This window comes from Phocoena sinus, chromosome 21 (genome assembly GCF_008692025.1).
Source record: "Phocoena sinus isolate mPhoSin1 chromosome 21, mPhoSin1.pri, whole genome shotgun sequence".
Taxonomy (NCBI): Eukaryota; Metazoa; Chordata; class Mammalia; order Artiodactyla; family Phocoenidae; genus Phocoena; species Phocoena sinus.
This window is the reverse complement of record NC_045783.1, coordinates 28,140,990-28,162,050: the sequence shown is the minus strand read 5'-3', so window position 1 is coordinate 28,162,050 and position 21,061 is coordinate 28,140,990. Positions and strand designations below refer to the sequence as shown.

The window sequence follows — 21,061 nt, the reverse complement described above, 5'->3', positions numbered from 1 at the left end:
TCCTCTACCATCGCGTGTGTTATGCTGAGATCCAGCACGTGTGTTAGCCTGCATCGTCTCACGGAAAAGGCTGGAAGTCTCTGGTGCCCAAGAGCTTTAGTCCCCTGGCATTGGCATCAACATTGGGTTCTGCTGTATTTTGTGAAAAGCAGTATCTTGTCAGCAAGCTGCTCTCATAGACCATTTTCCCCAGCTTGAAATGTCTGATTAGAGATTGTTCTACCGTGAGCTCAAGAGAGGGCTACCACCAACCTCGCTATGTTTTGCAAGAATGGCCCACCCACAGTTCATGTTCTTTTATTCTGTTTGCATAATCATTTTCTCACAAGGCTCAGGGCCATGCAGTCACTGGCCTTGGTCAACCAAATCCTCTCTGTTTTAATTTTACCTCTCTCCAAGGCCATGTTCAAATGGCCCCTTAGTAAATTAATCCATTAGGACCATGGTTCTTCACATGGGCTGCATATTAAAATGACCTGGGGAGCTTTTTTTAAAAAAAAATACCCATGCTTAGGCCCTTCTCCAAGAACTCCTGATAGGGGTTTGTGTTTTTGTGATTATTGAGGGCACCACCACTTCCTGGCAACAAATCTGGGGTTCTGTGTACTCAACTCCAGTTCCTCTCTGCCTCCCAAGAGGCTTTGGGGTAGCTGGAGTGTACAGAAGGGCCCATTTTCTCTTACAGGAAGAGAAATGTAATTCTGAACCAGTGGCAGCTGAGCTGTAGTTTGGGAAAATCACAAGTTTTCCCAGGGTCTAACTTATACACCAAGAGGTACCTTCTGGGTAAACAGAAATTGATGGTAATTATAACTCAGTCCTATAGTGATTTTGTGTATTTACAGGCTAAAGATTTGCAAGTGTTTTTTAAATTTTATTTTTAATAGTGTTTTAAATTGTGTTTTCTTTTAAAAATCATTTTTATTATTTACACTTACCATATCAAAAAAATACAGATAAGTGCAAACCCCCCCCCCATAATTCCACCACCAAGAGATAACCACTATTATGTTGTTATATATACAAGTCTAGGCTTTTTTCCTCTGTGATTTTATATACATATAAGGTTACCTGCACACATATACGCTTATACATATATTAGCAGGAAACTACATGAAATTGACAGTAATTGATCATTTTTACCGACAAAAACATGGAATTGTCTTTACCGTTGGGCAATCTGCTTTTGTCTCAGTGCTGTATTGCCAATGTTGCTTTGAGTCTGCCGTGCGTGTGGTGAGTGTGTGCATAGAAGTATATACACTTATATATGAGGCAAGGGAAGAGAAGGGGGGAGAGAGACAGAGGCGGAGGGAGGGAGGGAGGGAGGGAGGGAGGGAGGGAGGGAGAGGGAGAGAGAGGACAAGCTACCCTTTTTTTTTTTTTTTTTTTGCGGTACGCGGGCCTCTCACTGTTGTGGCCTCTCCCCTTGCGGAGCACAGGCTCCGGACGCGCAGGCTCAGTGGCCACGGCTCACGGGCCCAGCCGCTCCGCAGCATGTGGGATCCTCCCGGACTGGGGCACGAACCCGTGTCCCCTGCATCGGCAGGTGGACTCTCAAGCACTGCGCCACCAGGGAAGCCCACAATCTACGTTTTTATTTTTGGTGGTGATTCATTTCTTTTCCACCTTTCTTTAAATTTTGGCTTCCTTTTTATATGGCATGCTCTCAAAGCATTTCCATTGTTCTTAGAAGCTATTTATGGCTGCATTCCTACCTTCCCACCCACCCTCATCCAGCCTTATCCTTTCTCTGCCAGGGAAAAACTGTGGCCAGCTGCATGCAGCCCACATCCCACGGATCTGAGTGAGCCAGAATAAGGAGAGACGACACATGTGTAAGGCGAACGTGCTGACAACTACACTACAGAAACGTTGCAAGATGACACGTGGATGGATGGATTCAATCTCCAACCCACAGACTGGGCAAGGGGCTACCCTCAAAACCCGTGCCTTGTGATTATTTGAAATCGGCTTCTATGGGTTTTGGATACCACACATATACGTTTCTTGAGACTCCGGCATCAAGCCACTCCGTGTGGACTAAACGCCCACCAGGACAGTAGCCGGAACAGCTCTCTCCTGCTGGGCAGCAGCTGACACATGTCATGAGAGTTCACGATCGCCGTTCTTTTCACTGAACCAGACACGTCCCATGTTTTCATCTCCAAAGACCATTTTCATTATTTCCTTCTTCATAGATCATATGCTTTGGAACCTTTTTCACCCCCCTCCCCCGCCGCGCAAAAGATATGTCTTGAATTCAGTTTTATTTTAATTTATCCTCCACAGTCTTTGTAATTACAAATTATTTAGGAGCTGATTCTGAAGTGTGTGGCAGATTCAGTCTTCTCTGCCCATTCTCTCTGGCTGGTTCCTTGTTTGCTGGAAGAATTCTCTAGCATCATTACGAAGGAATCTACCATGATTCCACAGCCTCCATGTCATGGCCAATTTCTCTGTCTACCTTTATGGTCTTCTATTAACTGGTCCCACCACATCAAATGTGACTCAGTTTCCGCTGCACCTCAGCAAAAATCCATATTCTAGTCCGATCAATCCATGAACTCTCAGTGCTTTTGCCCAAGCTGTTGCCTCTCCAAGGACACCCTCCTCCCTCCAAGGCTCCTATATAAAAATGTCCTCTCTCCAATGCCTAGATCAATTTCTGATTCCCTCATGAAATCTTTGGTGATTACTACTCTGTTGGAAGAAATCTCTCCCTTCTCTAGACAGTTTATCTTACTTATACTCGCTAAAATACTATGCAATTTCTTTCAAAATATATTACTTTGTAAGTGTTCATCTGATTGATTTTATACTTTTGTCATCACCACTAGTTATGGGCTCCTAACATGAAAATCATATTTAAATGATGAGCTCACAAATAACTGGCACTGCAACAGAGGATCATGGCAAGAAAAACAGTAGCAGGAGAAGTGAAATTAAAAGCTATTTGCTTGATTATTTACTGATTGGGAGAAAAAAAGTTGAAGTTATTGATTATCAGTGTGTTTCATTTACTCATGCTTTCCCTCTTCTCCCATAACCAGAAATAATTAAGAAGCCCTCTGAATGCTCTCCAAAGCTGCAGGAAATCCCAGGATCTGGTGGATTCTGCTTTGTATTAGCACTGGCAGATAATCAGATAAACACGAGGTCTGCTTTCACTGGCAACACCACCGTGATTGAACGTGTCAGGCAGACACGGAAGATGACAAGCAGGGATTCTATTCTGTTCTCCTGTGGTTGGTGAGAGCTCACTAAGGCTGTAGGACATGCAGGAACACAACCACCAGCTCTCGTAAAAACCATGAAATTCTTCCGGTGATGGAAAACACAGCGCATCTCTCGTTTTTTTACTCTTTTCAGTTGTTAATTTCTGCATTGCGTTTTTCTTTCGGGATTTTTTTTTTTTTTTTTTTTTAATTTAAAGATCCTGCTCAGAAATGACTCTTCAGAGACCGTATTTACCCCACGTTACTGAGTTAATTCAATTCCTGCTTCCTCTCCCCACTTCCCAGCCTGTATAGACCATCGTAAGCTCTACTGCCCCTTTTAAAATGCACTGAGCAGAGTTTCCTGTGCTCTACAGTAGGTTCTCGTTGGCTACCCATTTTAAATATAGTGGTGTGTATACGTCAATCCCACACTCCCAATTTACCCCTCCCCATGGGAAAAGAATTTGAAAAAGGATACATGTATAACTGAATCACTTTGCTGTATACCTGAAACTAACACAACATTGTTAATCAACTATGCTCCAACATAAAATAAAAATTTAAAAAATGCACTCTGAGCACATCCATCCATGCAGGACAAGTACAGAGAACAGGAGGTTTTGAGAGATTCCTCCCAGGGTTTTCCAGTTGGTTACGTCTGTTAGAGGCATCGCTGGTTTCCTCAGAGATATCTGGGTAATTAGAGAAATTCCAGGGCTGTGGCAAAACCCTCCACCTGAATGAAAACCCGTAAGATCTGAGATGTACATCAGTAAATGAAGATCAGTTGTATTAATATGTTCTACCAAAGAACTGTTCAAGATCCCATCGAATTAATTAGGGGAAATCAGATGGGTACTACAAGAGACAGCTCATGGATATGACTTATGATGACAAAGACCTTCCACAATTGCCCCTCAGCCAAATCACACAATTTGTGTGCATGAGATGATGTCGTCTTCCCTCTCCCTTCTTTCAAATTTGACGTCTCCTATAGGAATGTCTTTTGTATTTCCTAAACTCAGATGAATAAGTACCCATAATGACATACTCCCAAGGGGCATTTGCATATTTCATTTTTGAACTAAATCATTTCAACGTCTAGATTTCTTACCACCTTTGTCCATTCCCACTGATTCACTGTGGGTTAGTTTGTTTTTATGATGGATATACAGGGTACAGTATGCTTTGGGGTTACAGCAAAGATGTTTAAGCAGCTGTCTGCAAAGGCTGTCTTATCGGCAATTGGCCTCAAAGTGATAAAATGCACTGTTTCCAATTCTGCCCTGAGGGAAGATGCATATTAAAATTCTTCTATGCTGTAAATTGTTTTGCTTTGATTCCCTCCCTTCTATCCACAACAGGAAAATATATGTATGTGTATACAGACATACACACTCAAAACTAACCATAAGTGTTCAGGGTCTATAATTCAAGCTTAAGGGAATAATCTATTGATAAACGTCATCACGATCACTTTCCTTACCTTAAGGGAGGAGTGATATTCAAATTATTTAAAAATAGTTTAGAAGCATCCTGTCCGTGTAAGCACCGGCCCTGACATAGGGTCATGGTGACTTTCTGCTGTGTCCAGGGCGGTCCCTTTAGTTGCTGGGTCACAGGGAGGTGTCGGTAGGGAATGGATTGGGGGTGGGGGTGGTGAGACTGGGGAGGGTGTTATGATGACTATTCACTGACTGCTAAAGAAATACTTAGCAGCTGATATACACAGGCCATCAGTCCTGTCTTACCAAAAAAAAAAAAAAAAAAAAGCTGAAAAAGAAACTGTGAATTGTGAATCTTTGACTTGTAGATTTATTCTAAGCTTCCTCAGGCCTCAGGCATGTAGAGTCTATATCTGTGTTTTTCATCTATTCTCAGTGCCTGGAACAGTAAGTGGAATATGGTAGGTACTCAGTAGACATTTGTTGAACAGATGAGTGCTACTCAGCCTTGTATGTACTTTCAACCACGATCATTACAAAGTCAGGGTCCCTAAATTTCCTAATTTCTGTATGAATTCCTAGGACATTGTAGCTTCTCAATGAAGGGAATGGAGCAGATGCTAGAGGCCTGCTTTGATGACTCAGTTCTTAGGGGTGGCTGGCAACTGGCTTTGCTGGGTAGGGGATGGGGTTACCTTTGTTTCAGATCTAAAAGATGTCCCCCTATCACCCTGCATATTCATCATCCAAACGGTGAATTTTAGGTGTGACTGAACTAGAATATCTCCTCAAAGCTGGCTAAAAGACAAGTATCTGTAAAATCATAATGACTTCAAGTTTTTATACTGAGATGAAGCTTAGAGATCACCCAGCACCCCGTATCCCGCCTCCCCGCCCCCGTTTGATAGTTATGGACAGAAGGCAAGGGATGGTGGGAGATCTGTCAAGGTCACACGCTAGTAACAAAACAACTGAACTAAGACCTAGGACTCCTTCCTCCCGGTTCAGAGCCCTTTTCCCTACCCCATGATCTCTTTCTAAATGATCACGGCAATTTTCTATTCCACTGCATACTAACATTGTCCTCTCCCAAACACATGTACGCAAGGCCGGGGCTTTCAGGAGGATGCTGGCATAAAGGGAAGAAAAAGGACAAGGCCAGGGTTAAGGACAAAGCATGCTGGTGATGTTCATATCATCTTCGCTTTCTGGATCACATGTCTCAATGCTCTTGAAGACACACACGTATTTAATTTGTAACGTAAGGAGAAAAGATAGAATCAAAACAAAGACGTTTCCTCCGCCTCTATTAATTCACTTTGTTCAGCACACCCCAGAGAGCACTGAATCCTTTACAGGAGTAGATTACTCTGTTTTAAATCACTTCCCTGGTTGGGTTCTTGCCGTTTCTTTTATGGCTGGTCCACTCTATGATCTCAGACATTAAATCTTTCTCTAATCCAGACTCCTATTTCTTACCCAGGGTTTTGTGGAGTCCTGATTAAATACACTGCAGAGGTAGGATCTGGAATACACAGAACTGCTGAAATGGGGAGAGTCTGTTTTATATGACAGAAAGCCTAAATTTTGGAAACTTCCTGACTCTGGATATCATCAGTTACTGACCCAATCTATTAGATAGCTTTTAAAAATACAAAAAATAATGCCCAAATCGCTAATTTGGGGATGTGGGAATGTCGAATGATGGAAGTGTTGACATGTAACAGATATCATTGATCCAGAAGAGCTGGCACCAGGACGATAACCCTGGGATCTGGAGATTGTGTATGGTCTAGTAGTGCGTATGGGGGACTTTTCCCCCACCAGTGAGAAAGGATTTTTAAATGAGTGTTGACAAATTAGAGTTTGCTTTATGAAAATTTATTTTCTAACACGATTGTTAGAACATGTGTATTTCATAACACGAGGGAAGCTCTCAGTATAATGAAGAATGATTTTCTCACTTGGGGACCATCCAGGCTTCTCTCCTGGGCCTTCCCCTTGAGTTATTTTTAATTAGTTGTTACAATCATAGAATTTTAGGACTTGTTGGGACCTCAAAGATCACCTGGTCTGTCTCCTCCTCCTAACTAAATCCCCCCTGCAAAGGAAGACTGGAAAATCAAGAGCTGTTCTCTCAGCTACTTCTCAGACGTTTCTGGGAAAGGATACTGACACTTTGGTCTGACACCAAGTTGAAGAATCCTCATGAGTTGTTAGGGTCCTTGTAAACCGTGTTCCTCCAACTAACGGTATGGCTCAAATTACCCCTCAGAACTGGTTCATACAAAGAACACAATTTGTGTCCCATAGATTTTAATGTGAAGCACATTTTATTTCATTAGACACTATATTAGTCAGATATATTAGGAAATGTTTTAACAAAATATCTAAAGCGTCACTTGTCAATTCTGCCACAGAACATGGAAAACACACTTTTTCTGCCACAGGAATCCCTTTACTAGAACACACACACATTATTATTATTTACACAAATGGAGTGCTTACTACAGATGTCAAATGCTTTGCATGGTTTAGGTCATTTCCTCCTCAAAATGAACCCTTTGTAATAGACACTATTATAACTTTTATTTTATAGAGGAATAAATTTAGGCTTAGAGAAATGAAGAAATTTGCTCATAGCATTGCAACCGAAATTCAAACTCAAGCAATCTGATGCCAAAGCCCGGATTCTTCAACCTGTTACCTATAGGATAAATGTTCAAATCCTATAGGCTCAGCTCATTCATTTCTCTCAATTCTAGGTTCATGTCCATTTCTAATTTTTCAGAAAGAGAATAACATCTCAACTCAGAATCACAGAGGACACTGGAAGGCCATTCAGCCTTTGCTCTCAATGCCAGCTCAACCCAGGCCCATCCTGGGCCAGCCCTCATGGAAACTCAACCTCTGTACCTTCTCGCAATCCCCAGTTAGGAGCCAGTGCCTTCCCTGTGCTTCTTGGGGATGCCATCTACAAAATATTTCTCTTTTCTTTGTAATGAATTTGTATTCACTTCAACTATCTGGCCCTGTGGCTAAAATTTCCCGTCCTTAAGAAATGTTTTTAAGCTTTCTCCTGGGTTTTCTGTCTCCAGTTTACACTGTCATGGGGATCTGTTCTTATTTGTCTATCTGGTTTTCGTGGGGTTTTTCTGTTTTGTTTTGTTTTAGTCTTCTTCCTCTCTCTCTAATGTGATGTGTGTACCGTGTGTACCCTCTCTAAGTAATGTCACCTGGAGGTTAAGTATCCTGTTCTCCAGCTGCCCAAATTTAATGTTAAAGTCCTTCCTATTTACAGGAGAGGTGTTTTATTTCAATTCCTCTCATAAAATGAACAAAGTTAACAAGATGCCTCAGAGATAAACAATCTTCCAGACATGTTTCTGGAGTATGACAGCACTTCCTGTCCAATTCCACCAAAAGAATGTAAGCCCAGTGTAAACGTTCATAGGGAAATATGGTGGTGGTGGGTCAGGGGGAGTTGATAGGAATAGGAAAAAGAAGAAGAAAGAAACAGAATAATTGCATTGATTTCTATTAGCTGAGAAGGAAATTTTTATGTAGGTTACTCTGTCATGACTACGTACATGTGGCACACGTCTGGGAAGAAATAAAGAGATGATGATGACAGAGGGAAAATTTCCTGCATCACAAAAGGCATCTTAGGGCTTCCCTGGTGGCGCAGTGGTTGAGCGTCCGCCTGTCGATGCAGGGGACACGGGTTCGTGCCCCGGTCCGGGAAGATCCCACATGCCGCGGAGCGGCTGGGCCTGTGGGCCATGGCCGCTGGGCCTGCGCGTCCGGAGCCTGTGCTCCGCAACGGGAGAGGCCACAACAGTGAGAGGCCCGTGTACCGCGAAGAAAAAAAAAAAAAAAAAAAAAAAAGGCATCTTAAGTCCTTGTTTCAGAGCTGGTTGAAAAGAAAGGCCACAGATTTTTTTTAATTGAAGTATAGTTGGTTTACAATGTTGTGTTAGTTTCAGGTGTACAGCAAATTGATTCAGTTATATATATATATATATTCTTTTTCAGATTCTTTTCCCTTTTAGGTTATTACAAAATATTGAGTATAGTTCTCTGTGCTATTCAGTAAGTCCTTGTTATTTACCTATTTTATATACAGTAGTGTGTGTATGTTAATCCCAAACTCCTCACTTATCCCCCACCCCACCTTCCTCTTTGGTAACCAAAAATTTATTTTCTATGCCTGAGGCCATAGATTTTTAGTGGTTTACTAAATACATAATCAATCATCAATGGGCCCATGGATGAAGGTCAGTCCTTACTTGGAAGGGGGATTATGCTCAAAAAGACAATCAGATGTCTTTATCTTCTTGTTAACAAGGTATAAATGCAGAAAAGTCCACAGAGGGTGGATAACAAAGCGGAGACATTTTATGGTAATTTGCTGTATACGGCTCATTCTTTTTCCTTTTTATGCTCAATTCCACTCAGGATGTGGCACTAGAGTTCAAATCCTCTTATCACAAGGCACAAAAGTAAAAGTTTTAGCCTTGTAGAATTTTTTAAAAATGCTTTCACTAAGACATATGAGTATTGAGCTATCTCTATTTTCTTTTTTAATTAAGTACAACGGAAACTTCTGTTATGAGCCACTTCACTCTGTCTCGTTAAAGCGTGTCATTCGCTGGTCTTCTTACTGGGTCTCATAACGGGAAAGCATTATTGGGGCATGGGAGAGAGATCGTGGCTAAGTTACTAATGACACCACATATGTCCAAATCTACATTCTTATCACTCCTGTGGGTCTGCAATATTATACCCACATTTTCTATGCTGTATACATAAAGGCAACTCTGAATTAATCAATTGTTTGTTATGCAGAAAGGTAGCTATTGGGTATTTCTAGCGAAAATCTTCATGGAAAAAGGAATACCTACTATGTATAAATGGAATGGAAATGGGTTTTTAACATTAAAACTACTTGGGAGAATTAAGCGGTAGGAAACTTCGTGACAACTTAATGCATCGTGCTAGCATGTTATCTTGCCGATGCCGTTTTTATTTCTTCGCTATGTAGAATTTTACTGTGCTATAATTAACCAATTATGTAGTGCAGGAGGCCCTGAAATATGACCTTATCCAACAAAAAGGTTTTAGAAGAGTCCAATATGATTCCTGACTCTCTGCCCAAAGAAAGGACATGACGGTTTTCGTTTTGGTAAAGGGACATCCATCTGTTATAATCTTATATATGAAACAGATATTCTGTAAACCACTAGCAAAAAGTAAGAGTTGTTTCAGATACACTTAGCTAACTCTGGAGTGAATATTCTCTTATTCAGTGCCCTAAAGAAACACAGGGAAGGGACCCGGGTAACCACTGTGAGGCTTAGAATGATTCCAGAGAAAATGCTTACCAAGGCAACCTGTACTCTGATGTGATTACAGGCTCACCTTTTCAGGTGCTTCCTTTAGGTCACTTAAGTAGATGGTTCAACAGACAATGCGGTTAGATTATGAGATGTAGCTTGGGGATGTTTATTTGAACCTGCTATTGTATAGACATCTTTATCCTTGATGGGGTTTCCAAACTGTCACCTCCAACTTTTCTTATCAGTGTACTCAGGAGAAATGAAAACAAAGCACCATGTAACTGATCTTTCCATTTCTGAACTGTCAATGTTGAAATGACCTGTCTCACATCCTGACAAGAAGGACTGATTAGCTCTCAGGCAGCTCAGCCTTGAAGATTTCCTCTCTCTTTTGGGTCCCTGTGGCATTTCTCTGGCTTCGTCCTCACAGCACATCTGGGCACTAATCCCCTCTGAAGCAGATTCACTCAGTCCTCTGAAGCCAAAGCCCTTAGTTTTCCATCTGCTGGAATAAAAAGGAGAGGGAGCAGGCTCCCCTTACTTCTCAGACTCTAACTGAACACCCCACTATTTTCGCCCTTCTGTTCCTGCCAGTGAGGAATGTACATGTCATTTACATGGACATTTCTGCCATCCTCCAGCACACAAGCAGCTAAGTTCAGCAAGTAGAAAGGACGGCGGTCAGAGAACTACCTGATTTTGATGTTAATGCTTAAAAAACATGGATCCACAAGTTCTTGTCTCTCGACGGTCATCCCACGTAATTATCTTCCTCGAAAAGAACTGTTCTAGCGTAAAGGCCCTGATGTTTAGTTTATGCTTGTAATTTGGAACCTCGGACTCACCGCTATTGGTACCAACTGCTTAATCTTACACTCCCCGGTCTTGGGGCATTTCTTTCCTTGTTGAGGGCATTTAGGTGTGGCCATCTGTGACAGCATAACACTAAGGTCCTGTGCTACAGTCACAACTGACCTAGCAACAAAATCATGCCCCAATATTACAGTGATCGCTCAGAGCTGGCAGCTCCACCTCTAGGAGGAATGCAGCCCTCAGGGACAACAAAAGGAATCCAGATGCTTTGTTGAGAGCTAAATAAAATCAAAGAATTGTAGGTCATCCAACAGCCCAAGCAAGGTCATTGTGTAACTGCCAAGAGAAGTTGGGAATTGAGGACTTGCTTTAGGGTCGTATCTGGCATAAAGGGAAGAAAATTTAAAAGAAGGAAATCCCCAAATTGGAACATGACCTAGATCTTTCGGGAAGCGACTGCTCCATAAAGCTGTTGCCAAATGCTATTTTAATCAAACCAAACCTTCACTGGATCTCTATCCTGAGAGCACAGCTAGTTTCACCAAGAGCACCCTGGCGAAGTACCAGCTAGAAGCATAGAGTGATGTTGGCATCATCTAACTAGACTGCTGTTCATTGATTCCCGCAGAGATAGTAAAATGCTATCCATTTTTGTTGACATGAGTAGCCACTCTCTGTCTAAAAGGGCAGAATACATCCCAGTGTTGAGCTCTTAGAAACATACCCCTTTCCCACTGATGTGTAAATACATCTCATTCACCTCTATGATTTCACAGGCTTCACTCTTTTTCCATCACAAAGCTTAGTCATTGTAGCCATCAAGAGTCTCTGATCATGTCTGACAGACATCTTAATATGCATATTACAGAGGCAAAGAATGCTAGAAAAACTCATGCTTAAGTAGGAAAGGGAATAGGGGAACGAATAGATTGAACAGAAAGGAAAGGCTTACACAGCATTTTAAACTCATGAGGGGATTTAACAGAGCTCTCAACCTTCAGTGCTGAACATATTCTAAACCTCACTGTTTCCCTATCCGTTTTATTTCCACTGTTGGAAAATGTAAACAGAATATCCACTAAACGGCACATGTGAGACTAAAACCACACATGGCCAATGTCCAAAGAAGGGTTTCATTCAGTAATTAAAGCAATTTCCTGAACCTCGGCTTGACTGGCTCCAAGGAAAGAACGATGCTTTGGGACTTCCCAAGTACATATGCGTTTATGATGGTTAATCTTATGTGCCAACCCAACTGGGCCATGAGGTGCCCAAATATTTGGTCAGACATTAGTCTGTGAGGGTGTTTTCAGATGAGACCAACATTGAAACGGACAGGCTGAGAAAAGCAGATTGCCCTCCATAATGTGGGTGGGTCACATCTAATCAGCCGAAGTCCTGATCCTTCCCGAGTAAGAGAGACTTCTCCTGCCTGAAAGCCTCTGAACTGGGCCATTGGCTCTTCCTGGTTCTATAGCAGCCTGCCAGCCTTTGGACTTGAACTGGGACATTGGTTCTGCAGATTCTGGACTTGCCAGCCTCTATAATAACATGAACCAATTTCTCATAATAAATCTCTTTACATATGTATGTATGTACGTGCGTATGCTTATAGCCTGTATCTTATATACGTATCCTATTGGTTCTGTTTCTCTGGAGAACCCTGATGAATACAATATCTCAGATTTTAAAATTGGGATCTAGACTGGTCACTATCCTCTTAGTGCTGGTGATTCCTTTTAGCCCTAAACATAACTCTTACTCAACTAAAAAATAACTATATATTGCAATACAAGTACAAATGAATAATATTTACATGTTTGATAACAATTCTTTCTCACATTAGGAGCTAACCATTGTCTGTCTTCAGTCAGTAACTCTAAGTGTCAGTCAACCAAGGTTGAAGCTTGACTTCATAGAATTTTCCCCAAGCTCAAGCTCAGTTGCTGGTTGTTAGGAAAGGTTATTACTATGGTCATCTAAAATTCAACCAGTACTTTCTTATTTCTAATATTTCAAAAGTATCTAATGATCATCTAAACGATAATCAGTAGCCACATAGTTATACTGTCAACAGCTTTTTAGAAGATATATGAGATTAGAGTCCTAATCAATGGAAAAATATGTTTAAAAACATGTTAAAAATAGTCATACCTTAAAGGTATATTTCACATAAATCTGGTGGTAGCCAAGGGTGGCCAGAGACACATTTCCTTAAACTTCTTGCTAATGAATTTGTGTTGTTTCCTTACATTTGAAAAGACTGGAATAGACACTTCGTCAAAAAACACAGATGAATGGCCAATAAACACAAATGAAAATTTGCTCAATATCGTTAGCCATTACAGAAATGCAAATTAAAATCACAAATCTACTTATTCATTAGAATGACTTACTTTAAAAAGACCAATACCAAGTGTTGGCAAAGATGTGGAACAATTAGCACAGTTACATCTTAGTGGTAAAAATTTAAGTGATTACAGCTACCGTGGAAAGTTTCTTATAAAGTTAAATATCTAATTATGATATGACCCGCCAATCCCACTTCTAGGTATTTACCCAAAAGAAACGAAAATACATGTCCACACAAAGATCTGTACACAAGGGTTCATAGAAGCTTTGTTCATGGTAGCCCCCAAATGGTAACAACCCTATGTCTGTCAGCTCATGAAAGGATACACAAATTGTGGTAGAGCCATACAATGGAGTACTACTTAAGAATAAGAAAGAACTAATTACTGATAGAGGTAACAGCACGGAGGAACGTCAAAAGCATTATGTCAAGTGAAAGAAAGTAGAAGGTGGTTGGGGTAGGAGGAAAGGACTGACTGCAAAAGAGCATGAGGAGACTTTTGGGATTAATGAAAATGTTCTCTGTCTTACTTGTGATGGTGTATACAACCGTACATGTTTGTCAAAATTCATCCAACTGCACGATTAAAATGGGTGGACTGTATCATATGTAAATTAGACATCAATAAAGCTGATCTTAAAAAAATGTTTCCTTCCATTTAGGAAGGGGACGGAATGTATTTATTCGAGAGCAGGCCCTTTCATCACTGAGACTGGTGGGTAAGTTCCCTTTAATTACAGACCCTTGTATTGTATCTGACACACGCAGGCTACTCAGCAGTAGTACCAGCAAACAAAGGAACTATGGGCTATGAGAAAGTGCTTCTTCCAACGTTTCAATGTGTTAACCATTTAGACTTATTTTGAAAATACGACTGTTTGTAGAGGCTTGCTTTCAAGCGTAGCTAGTCATATTGATACAGAAAAATAAATGCAACTTAGATGTTTCCTTCATACCATAATCTTCCCAAATAAAAAGGACATATATTCCTGAAAAGATGACACACTATTGAACTACACTGTTTCTTTTTTGCTGGATGTTTTCCAAGAAGGCAACCTGGTTCTAGAGAATAGGTATGCCCTGAATCTCCTGTTTTTGAAGGATCTAAGAAAAATCAAATACACCTTAGCACATCTGAGTGGGCAAGTAGAGAAGGAACTGATATTTACTGAGCACCTATTCTGTTCCATGAAATATTCAAATACATTATTTTATCACTGAGCCTTGACAATAACCAAAAATAGGTACTTTTTGGGTACTTACAGTCAGAGAAGTTAAGCAGCTAAATGACTTGCCCAAGACCACAAAGCTAGTATAGGACAGCACCAAATTAAAACCAATCTCTATGTGGCTCTACTTGACCCTCCCATACTTCTTTCATACCCAGGCAGACAGTCACTTGAAGATGGCTGTAATGTAATCTCGGGAATAAAGCAAAGGCTTGGGAGTTCTGAAATGAGCATTCTATTTCCTGCCTTGCCAGACCAATTTGATACAAGACCCACCCACCTCCTCAGTGCCATATTTCCCCCCCATTTGTAAGGCAACAGTCACAACACGTCCCTTTGTTCCAGAACCATGGTCCCTGAGGACCATGAAACACTTTATAGTGCTGTAAAATTCCTGGGAGAAATACAAGCATATGGTGATCCGTATCAGAATTTCACCAAACCTAAAAATGCTGGCCCCTAAAAGAAAAGACTTGCTAAGCTCAGAAGTCTAACTCATTTTCTTTCATCATGTATCTTCAAATCATATCCAGTTACATCCATCATAAACATACGCATTTGTGGAACTGACAGTGATAACGGTGTTTAAAATGACCCCACCTCTACTAAACATCTCTTTGTCTACTTTTCGACACTTTTCTCCCATATTCTCTTTGCTCTGGGAGATTTTGTTTTCTGTGAACTTATTTCACCGAATTAACGGTCATGGCATTTCTTTTCCTACGCTGGACAGACACAGAAGACGTGCAACAGAAGGTGTTACCTAGGATGCAGAGACCATCTGTGCAGTTCTCGGATTCCTGGCTTAGGCCTTCGCAGAATTTGCCCCCATTTCTTGGGGCCGGGGCTGTGCACTCGCGGATCCGCAGATGCTGACACTCTGGGCTGCAGACGGACCACTCTCCCCACACCTCCCAGCTCCCGTCCACTTCAAAGGGAAACAGAGGGAACCATCGTTAGAATGAATCTGGCAGCTGTTGGGAGACTCACCCCAGGGCCGCTGTTGTTCTTAGAGCTGGATTTTAAACCGTCACCAGCACCACAAAAACAAAATAATATATGTGTTTATCTTCTCTCCGTGGTTTCTTTCCTAAAGAGACAGGCTAACAAAAGCAGTGGCGTAATTCTCTTGCTATTTCAGGATGAGACCAATTTACTGAATTTGGGCAAATATTTGAATTACCCGTGCCCTTGGGTTAGCTAATAATGTTATTACCCATTCTCTCCCCATCTCTCATGCCCAAATGCATCTTAGATGGACAGATACACTATGTGCAGGAACCACTGGTAATCACCACCTCCTTGTGGGTTGATGGTTTAGAACAGAGAGTAGAATAAATGCTCTTCAATTCCTAAAAGCCCCTCAATAATAAAAAGTTAAACCCACATATACTGACAGTATTAAACTAAAACAGGTCAGCCAAATCCCAAGATGCCAAGACTTACACAAATAGAATTTCTTGGGTCGTGCATTGCTGCTGTATGTAGAAATGAACAAACTGAATCTAATTCCCCTAGAAAACCACCCTAGAGATTATAGCAGCTGTTGGAGACAAGTGTCCCACTATCTCCCAGGAACAGGCCAACCATGTTTATGTGGGTTACTGAAGACACTGCCATTTTTAATCTAGAGCAGCTAGTCAAGAGCAGGGTAAAATACAAATACTGAACTTGAAGCAAAATGTCTGAGTCCTTATCTTGGTCCTGTCAACTTCTTGGTGGAGCAACCCTAAGTAAGCACTTAGCCTGACTTCACTATTTCTGTCAACTGGGGATCATAAAAATCACAACACAGAGCTAAATGACATTACATGTATACATGTATCTTGCACAGTACCTGGCACATAGTAAGCACTCAATAAATGTATATTGAATGCAAATTCAAAACAAAGCTCCAAGCATATGCTGCTGGTGAGAGCCTGGCCTTAGCTTTGAGTGGAGCTAGACTCGCAATTTTAAAGACACGAGTCTCTGGTCCAGTGTCCTTGGAGCTAATGTTTGATCATGCATGTGAGACCCAGGATCAATTCATTTCTCAGTGGGAGGATATGCTTTTCATTCAGAAAGTCACCTTCCATCTCAGCTACTCCTCATTGTATAAATTCAGTGAAAGCCAGTAAGATAAGCAAAAGAACTCATAAAAGCCCTATTTGGTAAATGAAGCCTCTCTCTATTCAGAGAGGAAGGCAAGCAGAGCCCACATTCGAAATGGAAACGGCTGTGATACAATCTCTGCCAATTATATTGCCAATAAATACAAAGGTAAAACGGATGAGGTTAGTTGATTGGTGACTGATGATAAAAGGTCAAGGATTTGGTACCTGTTTTGTGCTCACAGACAACTCACTTAATCCCTATTATACAGATGAATGCTACAGAATGGGAGAACCCGAGGAGAGAAGGGTTTTAAACACTGGTAGTATAAAAATACGTCAAAACATTTGGCTTATTGATGGTGAGTGTCTAGGGTCATCTGAGTATTAAGAAAAAAATGATGCCCCCAAACAGAGGTATTTCACCCATGTTCCTATTACAATGAGTTCCACATTAGCACTTTGGACAAAGGCTCCACTCGAAGAACTTGGAAGATGGTAACTTTGGAAAGGAAGGTTCTACTGAAAGCTTCACACCGGCCCAATAATGTTGGTGGATCCGAAGGGAAAAGGGAATCTACATATATCTCACCAGGACAAAGAGAGGTGCAGGTTATTTTCTGCACTGACATTCCCTCACAAAAGGCTCCACCATTGAGAGGAGCTGGGTTGGTGCAGGTCCGGGAACGTTTCTGCCATCCTCTACCACAGCGAACATTGCAGGCTGACCACTCTGTCCAGGAAGACCAGCCTCCATTCACTGAGAGAGAAAAATGGGGAGGGGAGAAAAAAGAGGAAAGAGGTATTTACTGATTGCCTACTATGTGCAAGCCACTTGTGAGCTGTGTTGTGAGTTGAGTACCAAGAGACTGGAGGGGACCCTCCCCGGCTGCCCCATCGTGAGGCAACAGTAGGGCTGATCTAGTCTCCACCCCTCAGTCTACTCTTCTGATACAGGAGGGATACAGAGAATTTGCATTGCAAGGAAATGATGAGCCATAGGAAGAACTCATCAACATATCTCTAAAGCACTTGAAAATCCAGAGTATAAGAAGAAAATATCAGCATTTGAATTTCTATTAACTTTAAGTGCTTCAAAAATAAATCCCAGGGCTCTTCTATTGTGGAAGCGAGTGCCTTTACTTCAATAGCTGGGAATTTCATTTATACAATACCTGAGATATTCAGCAAATAGTCATGTTTGTTTTTGGTGGATTTCATATGCCAGGAGAGGAGGTGCTGACAGCAGGTCTGGGGAAGATGGGGGGGTTGGTGGATGTGGGGTTTGCGAAGAGTGGGAAGCAGAAGTTGCCCACCTCATTTCGTTTCAAATATAAACACAATGGAAGAAAACAAACAACTTTTTAAATTATTTCGAAAAGAGATCGAAAATGTTACTGACTATCTCCAGAAGTCCAATTCTGGATGAAAGAGAAACAGGCATCTGCCTTCACCTGTCAAAGGGGTGAGGCAGGAGAGAACGCTACAATGGATAACCCCCAAAGTCCTTTCCATGCTAAACATTGAAAGCTTTAATGAAATGCACCTCCCTCTACCTCTCTGCTTTCTGTCCTCTGTATCCATTCCTAGCCTTTGGGCTGGTCTTACCATAAACCACCACTGTGGCTGACAGGCTCCTCCTCTTGGCTACGATGTTGGCCGCCATGCATGTATAGTTTCCGGAGTCCGAGAGCCGCGCCTGCCGGATGATGAGGTTGTGGTCTGCCCTGGTGTCAATGTTCTCATCTTGTTCAGAGTCAATGGGCTCCTCGTTTTTCAGCCATTCCACCTATCAGAAGACAGCAATGTTTATAAGTCATTAAAAAAAGAGAACTTTCCTGGAGTTGGAAGATGAGCAGTTAGGGCATATGGGAGAGAGCTGTACCTAACGTAACAGAGTAGCAACAAGGATTTTAAAAAATCTTTATTCCATATCCCATCCTTTTTGGTATTCTCAGGACATGAACACTCAAGCTAATAAACTGGAGGCCGGAAGAGAATGTAAATATCCTATTGACTTTGACCTATTTTCTAAAAATGCAGTGGGAGAGAGGAAAGACTGTAATTAGGTCATTTCATTATATTTCATTGTGTTCCAACTCTGACGATGAAGATGATGATATTTTAATAACTGGCCCAAAATGGAGCTCAGAAAAAACACATATATGTCGACTTTGTAATTTGTGCGGAGAGGATATTATGTTGTCAGACAGGGTTTGAAGTCAATATGTTTCCATTTAAACACATTTTAACAAAGGTGCAATGATGTCTAAAGGCCAATGTAACACAGATTTGGGTAATCATAGGCACACAAATGAAACTCAGATCTCAATATTCCCTGCTTTTGGGGATATGTTTCTTTGGTCATCATTTATGTTACTACTTCAGTGATTCAGCAGACATTTAGGTCGGATCAGGCACCCCAGACATCTAAGCCTCAGTCTCCCTTCCAAAGGAGCTCACTTTTCACATCCTCTGAGCGTAGGCTAGTCCCATCTTTGGTTTGTTTTCTCTAGCTTGCTCCTAGAGAACCTATTTCCCTCTTTCCATCTCCACCCTAATCCTATCCTTGGTCCAAAGTTCTCTTTCCTTGGACACCTGAGAAAGACCCAGATGAGACCTTCTACTCCCTGGATTCTCATCCTCCCCACAGCTGGGCTGCACCATCCCTACATCTCTTATTTCATCAAGCAGACCAGTCTTCCCAGACCTAACTGCCTTCCTTCCCCATTTTGTCCTTTGCTACCACATCTAAACAACGTCTCCACTCTCTCATGCCATCTCGGTAGCACCAGACGCAGCTCTTGTTTGACAATAACCATTTAGCTCTAGTTATCAGCATGTGTTATACACAGGAATTTAACAGACACATCAAAACGGTAATTCAGGGCTTCCCTGGTGGCACAGTGGTTGAGAGTCCGCCTGCCGATGCAGGGGACACGGGTTCGTGCCCCGGTCCGGGAAGATCCCACATGCCGCGGAGCGGCTGGGCCCGTGAGCCATGGCCGCTGAGCCTGCTCATCCAGAGCCTGTGCTCCGCAACGGGAGAGGCCACAACAGTGAGAGGCCCACGTACCGCAAAAAAAAAACAACCAAAAAAATGGTAATTTCAAAAAAAAAAAAAAAGGTAATTCAACACAAAAAGCAATGGCAATGACTACAACAAAAAGACACCACATGGAAGCACATGCATCTGGGTTCTTTTCACCATACCCTCCCTGCCCACCCCTAGCATAGATAATTGAAAGTTGGCTTTAGTTGGCTCATTTCATGTTTGTATCTAAAGAATTCTAATTTATTGACAATAATCAAGTAACGTCTGTTAGACAGCAATTTGGTCTAATAAATATTTTTGACTTCTATAAAAAGGGATTTATTGGGGACTTCCCTGGTGGTGTAGTGGTTAAAAATCTGCCTGCAAATGCAGAAGACACAGGTTCGAGCCCTGGTCTGGGAAGATCCCACATGCTGTGGAGCAACTAAGCCCGTGCTCCACAACTCCTGAGCCTGTGCTCTAGAGCCCGCAAGCCACAACTACTGAGCCTGCGTGCCGCAACTACTGAAGCCCGCACGCCTCGAGCCCAAGCTCTACGACAAGAGAAACCACTGCAATGAGAAGCCCACACACCGCAACGAAGAGTAGCCCCCGCTTACCACAGCTAGAGAAAGCCTGAGTGCAGCAATGAAGACTGAACACAGCCAAAAATAAATTAAAAAATAATTTTTAAAAAAAAAGAGATTTATCAGAAGAAAACCTACAACGATCCTTCAATATTTATCCCAAGTACCATCCCATTAATGAGTATAGAATACCAAAAGTCATCAGCCATCCAAAATGTAACCTAGATGAGGTCGATTTTTAGAAGAGAAAATGATGCCAAAATAGCCAAAAGAGGGCTGAGAACTGCTTTAAAACATGAAGAAGAGCTGAAAAAGCAACATGGTACAGGACCGCGAAGTAAGGAAGCAAGCCTGGCTACCGACCCCAGGAGCTCCTCAAGGCATCACCACGTGCCAGCCTGGTGGGTTAAGAACCAATGATGACCCAGAGCCCAAAAGCACTGCTCTGTTTAACAAAGCAGGACAGTGGAGCCAATTTTAAAACACAACTGACCACCGGCCCATGACAAAATATCCTTCACTCCCCACTAACACTGCATATTTTCCGACCACTCATTCATTCATCTGACAAATATTCCAACCTTTACTGAACGTTGGAGGTCATCCTGAGAGTTGAGTAAAGTCAGATAAACAAAACCAGTATAGCCTCTTTTTTCATGGATCTTACTTTTAATGGACAAGATGGAAACAAAGAAGTTAAATCCACATCACCACCAGAAAATAAGAGCTGTCACCAATATTTGGGATGAAACACTGTAAAGCGAATAGGATTGGATTTTTTTTTTTTTTTTTTTTTTTTGCGGTACGTGGGCCTCTCACTGCTGTGGCCTCTCCCGTTGCGGAGCACAGGCTCCGGACGCGCAGGCTCAGCGGCCATGGCTCACGGACCCAGCGGCTCTGCGGCATGTGGGATCTTCCCGGACCAGGGCACGAACCCGCATCCCCGG

The 21,061-nt window shown here is 42.0% G+C and overlaps 1 protein-coding gene across 1 annotated transcript in view; it reads right to left on the bottom strand.

The window, feature by feature from the left end:
• Positions 1-21,061, bottom strand: part of UNC5D (unc-5 netrin receptor D) — a 591,157-nt gene that overhangs the window by 97,280 nt on the left and 472,816 nt on the right. Inside the window, exons 5-7 of the mRNA XM_032618440.1 lie at positions 18,102-18,282; positions 17,086-17,253; positions 15,164-15,328 (exon numbers count right to left, since the gene is read on the bottom strand). Of these exons, the coding sequence (XP_032474331.1) occupies positions 15,164-15,328; positions 17,086-17,253; positions 18,102-18,282 (514 nt within the window). The remainder of the gene's footprint in view (positions 1-15,163; positions 15,329-17,085; positions 17,254-18,101; positions 18,283-21,061) is intronic.